Source organism: Bos mutus, chromosome 29, assembly GCF_027580195.1.
Source record: "Bos mutus isolate GX-2022 chromosome 29, NWIPB_WYAK_1.1, whole genome shotgun sequence".
Lineage (NCBI taxonomy): Eukaryota > Metazoa > Chordata > Mammalia > Artiodactyla > Bovidae > Bos > Bos mutus.
In genome coordinates this window covers 29161993-29180306 of record NC_091645.1, presented here as the reverse complement: position 1 = coordinate 29180306, position 18314 = coordinate 29161993, and the positions used below count along the sequence as shown (strand labels likewise).

General features: G+C 51.0%; 2 protein-coding genes across 8 annotated transcripts in view; one reads left to right on the top strand and one right to left on the bottom strand.

The window, feature by feature from the left end:
- The window catches only part of KIRREL3 (kirre like nephrin family adhesion molecule 3), a 603489-nt gene that overhangs the window by 540137 nt on the left and 45038 nt on the right, over positions 1 to 18314 (top strand). The window lies entirely within an intron of this gene.
- Positions 10189 to 18314, bottom strand: part of ST3GAL4 (ST3 beta-galactoside alpha-2,3-sialyltransferase 4) — a 111974-nt gene continuing 103848 nt past the window's right edge. For all 6 annotated transcript variants that reach the window (XM_070365162.1, XM_070365164.1, XM_070365163.1 and 3 more), the window contains one exon: positions 10189 to 10560. In XM_070365162.1, the coding sequence (XP_070221263.1) occupies positions 10204 to 10560 (357 nt within the window). In that variant the 3' untranslated portion in view covers positions 10189 to 10203. The remainder of the gene's footprint in view (positions 10561 to 18314) is intronic.

The window sequence follows — 18314 nt, the reverse complement described above, 5'->3', positions numbered from 1 at the left end:
CAATCCCTGGTCGGGAAACCAAGGTCCGATGTGCCCCAGGGTGCGGACAACATTTTTTATAAAAGGAAAGAAAAAGAAGCCACCAGAAACTTTGAGGGGAGACATAATGTGAAAGAGGTCGTGCTGGCTGCTATTTTGAGACGAGATCAGGGGAGACTGGGATTGGGGAAGGCGGAGGAGAGACAGAGGGAGCAGGAATGAATGCAGAAAACCAGTCCGGAAGCCCCTATGTGGACCAGGCGTCCTGTCGTGTGACCTGACGGGGCAGCAGTAGTACAGGTGTGAGAAGCGATGAGATCTGTGTACATTTCAGAGGTGGACCTAGAGCAACTGGGGTGTGAGGCACAGAGCGAAGTCAAGGGCGCAGGAGGGTGTCTGGCGCGAGCTGCTGGCGGGTTCATTTGCCATCTGCTGAGACCTCGGGGGTAGAAACCAGTGTCCTGTGCCTCAGGCAAGGCGGGGTGATGTCTTCTGTGAGAAGAGTGGTGAGAAGGGGCGGGGCAGGCCCCCCACACACAGGCTCACTGAACAACCAGACCTCTGAGCTCCCCTCTTGCTCTACGGGCCTGACTGGAACACCAACGGGGCCCCTCCCTCAGTGGCCACCCCTGCCTCCCACCCTCCACACAACTTGAGAACCACGGGTCCGAGAGCATACATGGGGTCTCCTCATCCCGAGGTATCACCCCAAGCATGTGGGAGGCTCTGAGAAGGAAGCCCCGGGGATAGGCCATCATCCAGACCCTTAGGAAATTCAGAGCCTGCTGGGGGACACGACAGGGACTCCCCTGGCGGTCCATTGGTTAGGACTCCCTGCTTCCACTGCAGGGAGTGTAGGTTCAATCCCTGATCCCACATTCTGCTTGGAGTGTCCAGAAAAAAAAGAATCTGTGGGACAATGAGGACTGTGGACAGTCAGGGGAGGCTTCGGAGAGGAAGCAGAACTTGGGTCTGGAGGAGGAACCACTGTGGGGTCAGCCAGAGAGGGTGGAGGGCCCTGGAGGTAGGCAGCAGCGGCCGGGGGGCTCACATGCAGGGCCTTTGGTGGGTCAGAGGACAGGAGAGGTTGTGGCCAGGCGATCAAGGGCCTTGACATCAAGGAGTAGGTTCAGGTCTTTTCTGCAGTCGGGGGCACCCCAGGAGGACTCTGAGAAGCAGAGAAGAGGGTGCACAACGCCCTCGAAGCTGTCCACCTCTACCTGCGTCCACTTCCTTCCTTCTCTTTCTGCACTGGCTCCCAGCCCCCAGCTGGGCCAGGGTCTGAGCAGCAGGGCTGCAGCCTGCCCGGACGATGGGAACTAAACAGGGCCGGGCCAAGTACGCAGCACCCCTTGTGCCCAGCCTGGCGGCCCTCGCTGAACCTCACCCTTTCCAGGCACCAGTTCAGAGCGTCTGCCCACCTGGCTTCTCCCTGCCTCCCCGCCCCTGAAACCTGGGGCCTCCTGACCTGATTAGGGCGAGTGTCACCACACGAGGCACTTGATGGATGGGCTCAAGAGTGGATGCTCGTCTCTGTCTGCAGGGCCTCGCAGCCCATCCATCTTCTCTTGGCAGCCTGCTCCCGCCCCAGTGCTCACCTTCCGGGGACAATCCTAGGCCGACGTGGGCCCCAAGGACTAGCCTGTGTCTTGTCCCCCACCAAGGACAGGAGAGAGGGACAGCTTCCTTCCCTGGAGGGTATCAAAACAGGATCAAGGTTGGGGTGATGCACAAAATGTAAGGGGCACCCCACAACTCAGTAATCTAGATGACTATTTTAATGCAACCTTTTTAAAAAAATCAAAGATGATACAAAAATGACATAAAATCAAGTGATATAAAAATCACTATTTAAAAAAATTTTTTAATCTTTAATTTCTGAAAAAAGTATCAAAGCATTGAATGTGGGAGGAAAAAAATGTGTGCCCCTAGTTCCATGATTCTACATATTTTTTGATGGTTAATTTTCTTTTCAGAACACTGAAGTACTTGAAAAAATATTGGAACATTTAAAAGTAGGTGTGTTTAAACTCACAAGATTATTTCAAACTGAAGTATTTTATTTACAGCAAAAATAGAGTTTATTGTCATTTCGCTTTCCTGGCTTTGATGGAAGCAAATGCATCAATGATGATAATAATCTGCTTTCCTCTTCTTTTCTCATTTTCAGTTGAAAAAAAATGGCCACATTTGATCATTTCTCATGACCAAATGACCATCTTAAGTCTTTTTAAATTAATTTCAGTTTAGATAAAGAGCCTGCCTTTATTTAAAATTGTGATGTTTTGTTCACTGTGAATATTTTTGCATTCGTTTTGGTATTGTTTTGTAATTTTCATTCAGCTATGATTTCTCTCCATTTCTGAGGTTTTTGGCAAGCCCGTAAATTTCATGCCCAGCCTTGGACAACCTGCCCCCAGCCAGAAAAGGGTTCCAGGACCCCCGGGCCTGGGGGAGGGGGCCCTGGGAATGAGCCAGCTCTAGGGCAGCCAGCAGTCACCGTCACCATGAGTCTTGGAGGGAGGAGCTGGCTGGGGATGGTGAGTGTAAGGTTCAGGTGGGGCCACTGCTTTGGGCCTAAAGTTCGAGATCCAACTCAGATTCTGGCTGTGTGACGTCAAGCAACTCTCTGATCCCTGCTCAGCTCTTCGCTCCTGAGTCCCAGAGGGCTGTTGAGGGTGGCCCTCCCCTGCCCTGCTCACCTCACTGGGTCATGATGAGGTTCAAGGTAAACCATACAAATGACCGCCCCCGTGCTGGGCAGCGAGGGCAGCCAAGGCTATTCCACAGCCTCTCTGTTCACTCAGTGCAGCGTCAGAAAGTTCTGCTTCATGTCTAACTTCTTTCCTCTGCCCTCCCTCCCTGGTCCATCTTTTCTGGAAGACGAGCCTAGAGGGCCTATTTAATTCTGCAGCCAGTGGCTCCGAGCCGCAGCTCGCGTCAGCCACCTGAACACCCCTCTCCTGAGCATGGAGTGGGAGTGCTGGGGACTTAGAGCAGTAAGGGCCTGGTGTCCACCGTGCATGGCTCACCTCACAGCCCCTCTCAGCACCTTGACACCTCGCCGCGAGCACCTGTGCAGGCACACGCCACTTGTGAGGAAAGGCTCTTTCCTGCCAGAGTTTGATGGGAAACCTTACAAGCTGCCTGGCAGCTGCTCCCCCCTCCCCACCCCAGCCCCTCGTCCCTCCCAGAGCCCTGGCCTCTGCTCTTGTCTGCCTTCTTCCTCCTCAAAAGGAAGCTCCTCTCAGAAAACTAGATGGACAGAGCTAATTGGGAGCCAGGAAGAAGAAACTTCAGGCAAGCTAATGAGCAAGCCTGGAGTGGACACGAGCCCAGAGGGGCTCTGGGAAGCCATCCGGTCCACCCCCTGCCTCGGGGCCATGTGGCCCGCCATATGCAACTCATCCCTAACAGGAGAAAAAAAGACCAGCTCTGGCCATGAAAAAGGATGAAATAATGCCATTTGCAGCAATATGATAGGACCCAGAGATTATCATTCTAAGTGAAGTAAGTCAGACAGAGAAAGACAAATATCATATGATATTGATTACATGAGGAATCTAGAAAAAAAAAGATATAAATGAACTTATCTACAAAACAGGAACAGACCCACAGACTTGGGGAACAAATTTACAGTTACCAAGGGCAAAAGGTGGGGTGGAAGGGTAGATTGGGAGTTTGGGATGGACATGTACACACTGCTGTATTTAACATGGATAACCAACAAGGACCTACTGTGTGGCACAGAGAGCTCTTCTCAGTACTCTGTGATGGCCTATATAGGGAAAGAATCTTTAAAAAAAAAAAAAGTGGACATATGTGTATGTACAACTGATTCATTTTGCTGTACACCTGAAACTAATACCACATTGTTAATCAACTGCTCCAATATAAAACAAAAATGTAAACCTGAAATTATCACAGCATTTTGAATCAGCTATGTGTTAGTCGCTCTGTCATATCTGACTCTTTGCGACCCTGTGGACTACAGCTGGCCAGGCTCCTCTGTCCATGGGATTCTCTAGGAAGGAATACTGGAGTGGGTTGCCAATCCCTTCTCCAGGGGATCTTCCCAACCCAGAGATCAAACCTGGGTATCCTACATTGAGGGAGATTCTTTATTGTCTGAGCCACCGGGAAAGCTTACCCCAATACAAATATAAAAACTTTAAATTTGTTTTTAAATAAAAGTATTTTAAAAAAGAAAACAGGCTCTAGAGAGAGGCCTGCCACCTTTCCCCTCTCTGGGTCAGTTCTTCCTAACATCTAACCTTGCTCCCTCGCAGGGCACTTGAGCCCCTCTTCCCTTTCAGTGCAGGTGGCGACTCCACACTGACCATCCTCTATGTAATTGAGCACCTGTGAGTGACCCACTTTGTGACCAAGGCCAAGCTGAGGGCTGTTTCATTCAGGGAAAGCCCTGCCCATCTCTGGCTGTTTCATGTAGGGAAAGCCTTGCCCATCTCTGCCCAAGGCTACGACCTATGAATGCAAATGAATTCCAATGGGAGTCAAAAGTAAACATCATCATTTGAGTCAGTTGCAGTGAGGTGGCTGAACCTGTTATACAGAGCGAAATGTCAGAAAGAGAAAAACAAATATTGTATATTAACACATATAGATGGGATCTAGAAAAATAGTACTGGTGAAGCTATCTTCAGGGAAGGAATAGAGGCACAGACGTAGAGAATGGACTGTGGACACAGTGCGGGAAGGAGAGCGTGGGGTGAATTGAGAAAGCAGCATGGACATGTATACACCGCCACGTCTGAAACAGATGGCCAGTGGGGAGCTGCTGTACAGCACAGGGAGCCCGACCAGGTGCTCTCTGATGGGAGGTGGGGAAGGAGGTTCAAGAAGGAGGGGACATATGTGCAATTATGACTGATGTGCATTGATATATGGCGGAGACCACAACAACACTGAAAAGCAATTATCCAACTAAAAATAAATAAAGTTCTTTAAAAATAGAATAAAAGTGGTCAAAAAGGAAAATCGCCTTGGCTCCTCTACTCCCCTAAACACACACACACACACACACACACACACACACACACTCACTCACTCACTCAAACGGTGTGTTCCAAAGTCAAATGCAAATGATACTTTCAATTATGTACCAAATCTGGACCATCCATGCCTCTGGCCATGAACATTAATGCCCATCACGGAAGCCGACAGTGGCTTCAAGACACATCCAATACGCTTCACTTCAAACCAGCCCTGAACACCTCACACACCCACTTCTCTGAGCAGCTGATGGGCTCTTCCCCAGCGACACGTACGTATGCAGCGCTGATTCCTACGCGGTGACAGTGATGTAGATCAGAGCTGAAACCCATATATTCTGATCGCAGGGCACTCCCAGCCTCTCAGTGCTGTCCTGCCTCTCTTTATGGAGTGTGCACAGAACCCTCAACAGTCGGTCAATTGCTAATCAAATAGAAAGGGATACCTTAGAAGGGAGACAGAGGAAAGCAGGGAGGTGATTAAGGATCCAGGGGTCGTTAGGCGTAGCTGACAGGGCTCAGAGAGAGGGATGGTTGATGGTGGAGAGTGGAGAACACAGAAGGTAAAAAAAAAAAATTTGTCCGATGTCTCAGAAGTTCAGGGGACACCAGCTGTCCTGGGTTCCATTTGGTGACTCCAATCCTTCTTGTTGTTTAGGCAGTCAGTCGTGTCCAACTCTTTGGGACCCCATGGACTGTAGCCCTCCAGGCTTCTCTGTCCATGGAACTCTCCAGGCAAGAACACTGGAGTGGGGTGCCATTCCTTCTCCAGGGGATCTTCCCGACCCAGAGATCAAACCCGTGTCTCCTTCATTGGCAGGCAGATTCTTTACCACGGAGCCACCTGGATGGCTCCCAGTAGCCAATCCCTGTGCTGCTGCTAAGCTGCTAAGTCGCTTCAGTCATGTCTGACTCTGTACGACCCCATAGAAGGCAGCCTACCAGGCTCCCCCATCCCTGGGATTATCCAGGCAAGAACACTGGAGTGGGTTGCCATTTCCTTCTCCAGTGCATGAAGGTGAAAAGAGAAAGTGAAGTCGCTCAGTCGTATCTGACTCTCTTAGCGACCCCATGGACTGCAGCCCACCAGGCTCCTCCATCCATGGGATTTTCCAGGCAAGAGTACTGGAGTGGGGTGCCATTGCCTTCTCAGAGCCAATCCCTGTAGTCATCTGCAAATAGGCAAAGCCCTAAAACTGGCCTGTGAGTCCACAAGGAGTGCCAGTGGGGCCAAAGCAGTCTTCAAGACATCTTAGTGTTCATTAGTGTTTCCGGACCTGCACCTCTCCAAACACCCCCATCTGGAGGCTTTGTTTTTCCTACCCAGTTCTCCTTCTTGCTGGCTTCTAGTTTTACCCTCCACTCATTTACTCAGTACCCATCTCTTGAGCACCGACTCTGTGCAAGCTCTTGGCTGGGGCAGGAGAGACAAGGAGGAATACAACGGGCCTGCTGCTCTCCAGAAGTCACCCCTAGCCAGACCCCTCAGTCCAGTCATCCGCGAGATCCAGGAGCTCCACAGGAGCCAAGGAGAGGCTCCCACCCAGCTTCGCCCACAGCACTGGCTGAGGAACCGGTTCACACAGGGACGAGACTGCTCCCTGCCTCCGATACCGGGCCACAGTGTAGAGGGGCTCATGCGAGGCACTTCAGCAAAGCCTGAAGGTCACGCCTGCGCCCTCAAGTCAGGAAGGAAGAATGGGTGTTCCGAGAAGAGAGAGTAGGTGCTCCCTGAGCCCGTAAGTAATACAGTGTAATTAGCTATAATCACCATGCTGTACATTAGAGCCCCAGAACTTGTTAACCCTACAACTGGAAGTTTGTACCCTTTGACTGACATCTCTTCCGTTTTCCCCACCCCCAGCCCCTGGTAATCACTCTACTGCCTGTTTTTCAGAATTCAGCTTTTTTTAGATCCCACATATGTGATATCATACAATACTTGTCTTTCTCTGTCAAACTTATTTCACTTAGCACAGTGCTGTCAATATTTCATCCATTCAATATTCATTCATTCAATATTTCAAGTTGTCACGAATGACAAAATTTCCTTCTTTCTCATGGCTGAGTAGTATTCCATTATATATATGTTTTTCTTTCTCTATATATAATACATATAGAGAGCTAATGCAATTCAATAGCAAAAAAACAAACACTCAAAAGTAAAACAGGCAGAGGAACTGAATACAATTTTCCAAAGAAGATGTACAGATGGCCAACAGGCCCATGAAAAGGTGCTCAATATTGGTTATAATCTGCTGCTGCTGCTGCTAAGTCGCTTCAGTCGTGTCCGACTCTGCGCGACCCCATAGACAGCAGCCCACCGGGCTCCCCTGTCCCTGGGATTCTCCAGGCAAGAACACTGGACTGGGTTGCCATTGCCTTCTCCAATGTATGAAAGTGAAAAGTGAAAGTGAAGTCACTCAGTTGTGTCTGACTCTTAGCGACCCCATGGACTGCAGCCTACCAGGCTCCTCTGTCCACGGGATTTTCCAGGCAAGAGTACTGGAGTGGGGTGCCATCGCCTTCTCCAATCGGTTATCATCAGGGAATTGCAAATCAAAGCCACAATGATATGTTTACTCCCCACCTGTTAGAATTGCTGTCATCAAAAAAGGTGATAGATAGCAAGCTTTGACAAGGATGTGGAGAAAAAGGAGTCTTTATATACTTTTAGTAGGAATGTAAATTGGTGCAGCCCCTATAGGAAACAGTATGGAGGATCTTAAAAAACTAAAAACAGAACTACAATGTGATCCAACAATTCCACTTCTGAGATACATCCAAAGAAACTGAAATCAAGATCTTGTAGAGGACTTCCTTGGTGGTCCAGTGGATAAGGATCTTCCTGCCAATGCAGGGGACACAGGTTCGATCCCAGGTCCGGGAAGATTCCACATGCCATGGAGCAGCTAAGCCCCTGTGCCACAACTACGGAGCCCACGAGCTGCAACTACGGAAGCCCGTGTGCCTGGAGCCTGTGCTCCGTGACAAGAGAAGCCACTGCGGTGAGAAGCCTGCGCGCTGCAATGAGGAGTAGCCCCCTAGAGAAAGCTTGACACAGCAGCGAGGACCCAGTGCAGCCAAACAAATAAATAAGACCTTGTAGAAATATTTGTACTCCCATGCTCACAGTAGCCAAGAAGTGGAAGAAACCCAAGCGTCCATCAACAGATGAACGGGTAAAGAAGATGTGGTGTATACCTATAATGGGACACTACTCAGCCATGAGGAAGAAGGAAATCCTAACATTTGTATGGAGCCACAAAAGATTCCAAATAGCCAAAGCGAGCCCGAGAAAGAAGAAAAAAATCTGGAGGTATCACTCTTCCCGATTTCAAACTATACTACAAAGCTATAGAAAAAAGAAAGAAAAAGAAAGAAAAGTAAAAAAGCCTATAGTAATCAAAACAGTATGGTCCTGGCATAAAAACAGACATATAGACTAATGGGACAGAATAGAGAGCCCAGAAATAAGTTCATACATATACAATCAACTAACATTTGACAAGAGAGCCAAGAATATTCAATGTGGAAAGGACAGTCTCTTGAATAAATGGTGTTGGGAAAACTGGATAATCACAGACAGAACAATGAAATTGGACCCCCATTTATACCACTCACACAAATGAACTTGAAATGAATTAAAGACTTAAACATAAGATTTTGAGACCCTAAAACTCCCAGGAGAAAACATGGGGGGAAGCTCCTTGACAGTGCTCTTGGCAGCAACTTTCTAGATGTGACACCAGAAGCATAAGCAGCAAAAACAAAAATAAATACGTGGGATCACTTGCAACTAAAAGGCTTCTGCACTGCAGAGGAAACCATCGACCAAACGAAGAGGCAATGGGAGAAAATGTTTGCAAGTCACATACCTGACCTGGGCCTTGTGGACACCCTGCCTCCACCCCAGGGAGCACCCAGCACATGGGGAGAGAAGGTAGCCAGCCTCCACCTCAGCACCCCCAGCTCGCAGTCCCAGCTGCCAAGGACCTCCTACACCCCGCAGCATTCACGTGTCCCCTCGTTCAATCCCACACGAGGAGCCCATGGTAGTTCCACTTTACAGATGTAGAAACTGAAGCTCAGAAATTCACAAACTTGCTGAAGGTCACCCAGTGAGGAGGCTCCCAGGTCTGAGAGCAAAGATGGTGCCCACTTCTCACCCCCATACCACTTCCCTGGGGCTGGAGAGACAGGGGTTGGCAGCCCCAAACCCAGCCCACCGACCCCAGCAAATGCAGCTGTAGAGGTGACTAGAGGCAAGTGGGGCGTCGTTTCCTGCCCTGGAGAATCTAACCCAGAGCACAGAGTAGAGCCAACATCTTCTTCTGGCCAAACCACTCAGCTCTCCTCCAAAAGGGCAGTATTCTGATACAGAGCACACCAGGCCCAAAACCAGCCCCAGTCCCACTCCCACAATAGTGATGAGCACCCCCTGCCCAGGCGCATCCCCTGCAGTGGGTGCTGTGAGGGCCACCCTGAGTCTCCCTTTCAGGATGGAAGAACTCCTCTCCCCCAACTGCTAGGCTGTGGGGTGGCCAGCTCTCTGCTGAGCCCCCTCTGGGGATTACCTGCAGCCAAAGGGAGGAAGCCCTCCCCCAGTGACTGGCCCCCGCAGGGCAGAGAAGCCAGCCTGCCCTCCTGGGATGGGACAGCCCGAGGGCCCCCCACGCAACGTCACTGCTTCTTGTTGGGATCCACTGAGATCTCCAAGGTGCCACCCCCACAGCCAGATGCCCTTCTGTCCAGTCCTGTCTCCCTCTTCCCCGGAGCTGGTCCCGACAGGCCTCCCCACTAAGCATCCTCAGGTCTCTGTCTACTGTGCTGCCCCTCACCCACACCCTCCCCAGGGGGAGGATGAGCATGACTCGATTTCCCTGCGATGGCAGAGAGGGCTCAGCCTTCTCCCGTTCCGCATGGCAGCACCCTGGCAGATCCTAAAGCAGAAATGTTCGCCTATAAAATGCACCCTCTCCGTATAAAATGCGAGGCAATGCTCACCAATTTCTGTGGAGAAATGTGGGCTCTCTCTGTGAAAAATGAGGAAGATAGGAGATTTCAAAAATATCTATAATGCTAAAGTTCGGATGAGCAGTGAAATGCTTTCTGTAATGAATTCAAAAAGAATTGCCCTTTTTCGAATTTAGAGGCTTGTGCTTTTTCAAAAACAGACTCAGAGCAGAGAAAGACTTTGACTTTTTTTCTCTTAGGATGCTGGCAAATAGTGGATTTGATAAATTTGCATAAAGTTGAAAGGTACGTTTAGTGGTTTTCTGGGATTCCCCGAAATGAATTTTGGTGGCAAGAAGCCCAGAGAAAGCATTGTGATTTTTTCCCCGCTTGGCATGCTGCCACTTGGCTTTACGGTTCCCCGTGACAAGGGACACTGTGTTTTCTCTTTTTCTCTGCTCCCATTTATCTTGCTTCCCAAGTGGGTGTCTTGTCCATCACCAGGCTTCATCTCTTCTCGTCCTCTCGTCCTGCCCGTCCGTCCCTGTGTTCCAAACCGAACTGTCTTCATCACTTCTCTGTCTTCTCGTCTTCCCCACACTGCTTCAGCCAGCTACCATAGGAACAAACACACAGTTTTATAATGCAAAAATCAGTATTCCTAATCCCCCATGTAAAAGCCAATTATTGCGATTTGGTGTGTTTATTTTTTAAGCTCCTTAATAAGGTGACCCTCTCCCGCATGCCCCTCAATTTCCTGAAGCTACAAGTATTAGTCAGGAAGGTTCCACTGGCCTTACTTCCCTCCTTAGTGAAGCCACAGATTCTTTTTTTTAATTAATTTTTGTTGGAGTAGAGTTGCTTTACAATGCTGTGTTAGTTTCTGCTGTACAGCAAAGTGAATCAGCTCCACATGTATGTGCATGCCAAGTCGCATCAGCCGTGTCCCACTCTGGGACCCCATGGACTCCAGCCTGCCAGGCTTCTCTGTCCATGGGTTCTCCAGGCGAGAATGCTGGAGTGGGTTGCCATGCCAGGATCTTCCCAACCCAGGGATCGAACTCACGTCTCTCATGTCTCCTGCAATGGCAGAGGGGTTCTTTACCACTGGCGCCACCTGGGAAGCCTAATTATACATATAGATGTATATACACACACACACACATATATACCCTCTTTCTTGGATTTTCTTCCCATTTAGGTCACCACAGAGCACTGAGTAGAGTTCCCTGTGCTGTAGGTTCTCTTTAATGGTCTGTTTCATACACAGCGTGTAGGTGTCAATCCCAATCTCCCAACCCATCCCACCCGCCCTTTCCCCACTTGGTGCCCACACATTTGTTCTCTGTCTGCCACAGAGCCTCTTGAGGACGTGGATTTGCTGGATGGGAGACTGTAGCAAAACCAACCATATCAGTTCTGCTTTCTATTTATGGGACCAACCCAGACCCGCTTGAGTCCCTCGGGCATCGTTGAACTGGCTCAGGACGGACTCCGTGATGCTGTGAAAGGGCTCTCTGTGTAAGGGCAGAGCACACAGAGACAGCATCCCACACGGGAGCAGCCAGGCTGCACTGAGGCTAGGAGAGCAAGGTGAGGGTAGCCAGGCCCTCAGCGGCCTGAGCCAGAGCCCTGGCTCCCCCACTCATAAGCTGTGCGACTTGTCCCAGGTGGTCTGCCAGGCTATGCCTTGGCTTCCCCATCTGTAAAATAAGGATGCTACGAGGCCCACTGGCAGGAGATCACTGTAAGATTTAAACCAGTATATAAGCAACCCCTCCACCACGCCAGACTTCCCCCCCAGACTCAGGTCTGTGGAGCAGGCGAAGCCCAAACTCAAGTTAAAGTCAATGCCAGCTGGGGAGCCTTGGGGAATGCTGCGAGGCAGATATGGGCCTGAGAAGGGCATCTACGCCATCCTGGGGCCATCTGCACAGGAGCCAAGCTGGAAAGGGAAAAGTCCCTTTCTCCTCGGGACAAAACACCTCCAAGGTGGCCTGAGGGATGTCCCCCCGCACCTGTCCCCAGGGTCCCACATGCCCCCACACCTGCCCTTGACACCCCATTGCACGTCAGTGACCTGCTGTGAACACACACACAGGCACAGACACATAGAACACACACAGACACACAGGCACACACACAAGCAGACACAGGCGCATGTACACACACACAGGCACACACATGCACACACACAGGCACACACACAGGCGCACACACAAGCAGACACAGGCGCATGTGCACACACACAGGCGCACACGTGCACACACACAGGCACACACACAAGCAGACACAGGTGCATGTACTCACACACAGGCGCACACATGCACACACACAGACACACACACAGTCACACACACAAGCAGACACAGGCACATGTGCACACACACAGGCGCGCACACGCACACACACAGACACACGCACACCCTCTGCTGCATGGAGCTGCTGTCCGCGCCCTCCTGCTCTCTCACCCCATCCCCCTGCTTGGCACACATCCTGTGACTCATTTGTTTGCTCGGGGTTAATGAACATCCGTCTCCTCCACAGCAGCTCCTCACTGATGAGACGGCTCAGTCCCTTTCAGGGTTTAATCGGAAGGAAACAAGAGTGCACACCCTGCCTAATTTGAGGGGGAGGCAAGTGGCTTTGCTTGATGTTGTCCCTGCAGCATCTGTGTCCCTGCCCGCACCCCTCCTCCCGGGCCCTGCCCGTCCCGGCCTCTCACCTCTCCTCGTCCCCCCTGTGCTGTCGTTGCTTTGCGGGGAGGTGCTGACCTCCGTCTTGGGAGCCGAGGCTGGGGTGCAGAACGAGGAGGCAGCAGAACGAGAGGTTGAAACAGTGACCTCACGTCAGCTGCTGCTCTGTGTCCACGTGGACTGGCTTACTGGGCAGACAGTGATCCTATGGGCAGCTAACAAGGGCTGAGTCCCTGTGCAGTACTGAGCTCTGGGACGAGGCGCTCCTGCTCACGCGGGTCATCAGCACCCGGCCCCGTGAAACAGAGACTGTCATGTCTATGCCATCCACGCTATCTTGCCCAGAGAATGAAGTACCTGCCCACCATCAGGCAGCCAGGAGCTGAGCGAGGCACCTGCCTCCCGTCTTTTCCCCGCTTATCAAGAGCTCCGGGGGAGAGGCACGCTTCCCTGGGTCCTGACCTTTGCAGGTCACAGGGGTCACGATTCCCTGAGTTCAGCTAGTCCAGGCACCCCCAGGCTTGGGGCAGGGATGGAGCTAAAACACAGCCTCCAGGCCTCTCTCCCCTGGTCCCTCTGCCTCCAACCTCCCCGGAAAAGTGTCTGGGCGATGGTGCCACCTCCATGGATGACATCCCTTAAAAAGACCCTATTTGCATCCGACCCAAATCTCCTTTAGGCAGACTTGACTGTAGTGGGGAGGATCCAAAGAGGAGGTAAAGACACCTGTACTGTGCGTGCACTTAGTCGCTCGATCCTGTCCAGATCTTTGCGACCCCATGGACTGTAGCCCGCCAGGCTCCTCTGTTCATGGGGATTCTCAGGCAAGAATACTGGAGTGGCTGCTATGCCCTCCTCCAGGGGATCTTCCAAACCCAGGGATCGAACCCAGGTCTCCCACGTTGCAGGCAGATTCTTTATCATTTGAGCCACTTAGGGAAGCCAAAAGACACTGACATTTAGCAAATTACATCTATCTAATAAACCCACATACAGGATTGCCAGAGAAAATACAGGATGCCCGGTTATATTTGAACCTCAAATAAACATACTAAAAATTATTTGTGGCTTATCTGAAATTCTAATTTATCTGGGTGCCCTGTACTTTTATGTACTAAATCTGGCAATCCCACGTCTCCTAGCTCCACTGCTTACTGGCTGTGTGATGCTGGGCAAGTGACCTGACCCCTCTGGGCCTGTTTCCGCATCTCTAAACTACACGTAAGTGCGTCGACCTGGTACAAAGCTTCCCAGGTGGTGCTACGTTAAAGAATTCACTTGCCAATGCAGGAGACGCAGAAGTCACGGGTTCGATCCTCGGGTCAGAAAGATCCCCTGGAGGAGGAAATGGCAACCCACTCCAGTATTCTTGCCTGGAAAATTCCAGGACAGAGCCTGGCGGGCTACAGTCCATGTGGGTTGCAAATAGTTAGACATGTCTGAGCGGCTGAACACATACACACACTTTGTATAGGGCTGTTGAAAGGATTAAATGATGGCTTTTGGACACTGGAAGAGTTCTGAAAGCGTTGTAAGCTCTGTGGAAATGTTAGCTATTATCTACATTATTACTATTCGTCATTGTTGTTGTTCTACTGGTATTACTATCAGTACATCCAAGGTTATAACCCAGGAGGTGGTATAAATGCAAAGATGCATTAAGACCCCTCCTCTTAGCTGTTGGGAACCTGGATCAGGTTCCACAGATCAACATCCCAGGAACTGCAGTGGGCGCCAGCTGGTGCTAAGGGAGCGTGGACATTTGCTTCCTGCTCAGTGGGGTCAGGCAAGGCACCAGACAACCAAGATGTATTGAGGCTTGCTCTGAGCTATACTCTTTCCTGAGTATAGGCGTAGAAAGGAGAATCCAGCAAGGACCATCCCTCAAAGAGCTCACAGCTGTGGGATGGCCAAGGGCACCAAGAGCCACATAAGCTCATGGAGGTAGCACATGGTCTTAGGGCTGGGGCTGAGCTTGAGAGAGGGCTTCCTGGAGGAGGTGATAGAAAATAATGACCAGGGCTTCCCTGGTGGTCCAATGGTTAAGATTCTGTGCTTCCAATGCAGGGGGTGTGGGATCAATTCCTGGTTGGGAAACTAAGATCCCACATGTTGCACGGTGTGGCCAAAAAAAAATAAAAAGAATGACCAAAGCTAACCAGGCAAAGGTGGCCTTTGGGCTGGAGAGAGGACAGGATCCCAGCCAGTTACATCTCAGGATGAAGACACTGTCAGCAGAGGGAACTTCACAAAGCATTGTAGTTGTAAAGGCCAGGGTATCCTTGCAGACAGGTGAACGGACCTGTCCAGCGAAAGCACAGGAGGAAGCTGAAGAGAGAAGGCCTAGCTGAAGAAAGCCTTGGCTGGGGTCCACGAGGAGGAACTGGGTTTTACCCTGGAGCAGCGGGAAGCTGTGGACACTGAGAAGCAGAGATGGAGCCAGTCACCGTCCATCAGGGAGGTAGAAAGGATTGGGGTGGAGCAGACAGATTCGCTGCTGAGGATCCAGTGCTGGGGTGACTTTAGGAGCCCAGAGCTCTGGGCAGTCTTTCAGGAACTCCCCAGACAGTAGGTTACTGCTGAGCATATCGGTTAGTCTTTGCAAACGTAATGATTCTACGAGTCAGTGATATGGCCATGCCCAGCTGAGATGATCACACGGGGTCAGGCGGGCACACACATGCCCTTGCATCTTTCTAGTGTGATGGCCCCACTCTCGTGGGCACAGAGTCTGAGGGGACGGGAGAGGAGGGAGGGCCAAGCAGGCAGGGTAGCAGATCACCCCAGCACACAGGGGCTGGCCTCGAGTGAACAGACAAGAAGAGTTACTGGCTGGAGGAGGCAGAAGAGGTGGGAGATGGTAGAGCTGAAGGATCGTCAGCAACAGAAGACGGAGGACAGGCTGCAGTGTCATCACACCCGATGGCCCAGGTTCCAATTCCGTGCTGGATCCCAATGCATGTTCACATCTTTGAAAGTTCGCAACTGGAAGGTTCATACATAGGGGACTCACCGTATCGTTTATTTATCCATTCACTGTCTAACTCTTCCACTGGGATATAAACTCCACTTAGGCAGGAGTTTTGCGTCCCTGCTGCTTCAAACAGGGCCAGGTACACAGTAGGTACTCAGTGTGGATTTTTCGAATGCCTGCTGGCCCTGAGAAGCTGACTTAAAAACGGGCGCATCTGTGTCTTTACAGTCTGTGGTTCCGCACTTTGGCCATCAGGTGGCGCATCGATGTGCTCGAGGCCTCTGGATGCGGGGATCACACAGGGCCCAGAACCTGACAACGGGCAGAATGGGAAAAGTGAGCAAAGCGAGATGTGAATGGCAGAAACCTTCCTCCTCTCCCTTAGCGGACGTCTCTCCAGCACACACCGGGAGCCAGGCCTGTGCTCCATCGAGCCCTCTGAAGTCAGGCTAGGGGACGGGAATGTGGGGTCTGAATGCATTGAGATAAAGAGCCAGGACCCAGGCAGGAGGTTTGAGCAGAGCTCCGGTTTTACGGGCAGGTCTGTGTGCCGCTCTGATGCTGGTAGAGTGTACATATCATAGGGTCAGACAAACTTGCTTCTAAATTCCAGCCTTTACCTGCTGTGTTACTTAGCAAAGTCATTTGCTCTCTCTGAGCCCCCGTTTCCTAATCTATAAAGTGTAAGTCCTAATAGCAGCTGTTTAGAATGATGTGTGTGTGTGTTCAGTCGTGTCCGACTCTTTGCGACCCCATGTCCATGGGATTTCCCAGGCAAGAATACTGGTAGTGGGGTTGTCATTTCCTTCTCCAGTTCCGAAGGATATTTGGTTTTATTTCGAGAATAAAACAAGAGAGCCCTTGGCCCGGTGAATAAAACATGGAGAGTGGGGTTGTCATTTCCTTCTCCAGTTCCGAAGGATATTTGGTTTTATTTCGAGAATAAAACAAGAGAGCCCTTGGCCCGGTGTCATCCGCAGAAACAAAACTAAATATTGTTTTCAAAAACTGGACCTGATCTTCAATATTTATCTAGCCCTATCAAGCTACACCTTCATTCTTCGTAGCATAAAAGTAATCCTATAACAACCTGCAGGTATCTTGATTGCCTCACTTTCCAGATAAGAGGGCGAAGGTTGTCAAACTGTATAACTCTATGCACACATCGCACCGCTTATGAAGCGGTGGCCTCGAGCCAGGTTCTGCTCAGCAAACGTGCGTGAAACCACCCTGGAGCAGCAGGTGCTCTGCCAGGTGACGAGGACCAGGATGAAGGAGGCTGCAGTCTAGGGAGAGACAAACACATCTGGATCATTTCCATAGAAGAGGTGGGATACTGAGAATGATATCCAGGATGCTATGGGATCATAGACAACAGTTACTTGGTCCAACCAGGAAACGCAGAAAGAGATGGACCGGGCCCTCCACGCATCGTACTCATTCATGTCTGACTCTGCAACCCCATGGACTGTAGCCCACCAGGCTCCTCTGTCCATGGGATTCTCCTGGCAAGAATTCTGGAGTGGGTCGGCTATCCCCTCCCCCAGGGGATCTTCTCTATGGACTCAGTAACCCCTTAGCTAAATCTGCAAGGCTGAGTAAGACTGATCCAGGAAAAGAAGGAACTCCAGCATCTCAAGTTAAAGAACTGCTGTGGGAAGGAACTTGCTAGGTAACACATTCACGCGGGGGTCTACGCACTGGTCAGAAAGTTCGTTTGAGTTTTTCATACGATGTTATAGAAAAACCTGAATCAACACAATATCTTTAAATCCAGTGTTTAGTGAGCAGGACCGGCTTCCCAGGTGTCGCTAGTAGTAAAGAACCCGCCTGCCAATGCAGGAGATGCAAGAGATGTGGGTTCCATCCCTGGGTCAGGAAGATCCCCTGGAGGAAGGCATGAAAACCCACTCTAGTATTCTTGCCTGGAGAATCCCATGGACAGAGGATCCCGGAGGGCTACAGTCCATGGGGTTGCAGAGTCAGACACGACTGAGCAACCGGTCATGCATGTGCCCTCTGGCCTCTCTGCTCGAGTCCCCCTTGTCCTGGGCAGCACAGCTGGGAGAAGGTCCTCGGGGGCTCCCTCCTACACAGGCAGATGCAAGCAGTACCGCCCACAGGGCGGGTGGCCAGAGAGGGGCAGAGGAAGCAGGAAGGCCCCCAGCCGCCTGCCAGAGTCCTGGAAGACAGGTGAATGAATGGCAAAGAGCCAGCCCAGGACTGCGAAATTCATACGATGTGTCCGTTCCGTAAGCAGCGCCCGGGAGCCAGCCCCCATCCCAAGCAGGGAATGACCCCCGGGGCTGACTTTCAGCTCTGGGCACCAGCTTGGCCTGAGTTCCATCAGGTCCTCTCAGGCCTCAGTCACCCAACAGTTAATGCGTTTTTCCTGACTGACAACAAGCTCAACACTACAACAGTCAACTATTTTTATCTCCGGATTAATCACAAAAGGCTAATGCTTCCACCTTCCCTGTGATTAAAAATTAGGAGACCAAGCTCTACAGTGGCTCAGGATAATAACCAATCCTGGGAGGAGGGGGGGTGGATGAATAATGCATCTCCAGGCTCCAGGCTCCGGCTGCTCGAGACTTTCTCCCTGCCTGGTCCCCCAGCTCCGGGCCGGGCCTGAATGGGGAGGTAATGAGAGGTCCCCTCCCGTCGGGAGCCCCAGCTGCCAAGAAGGACTGTTGA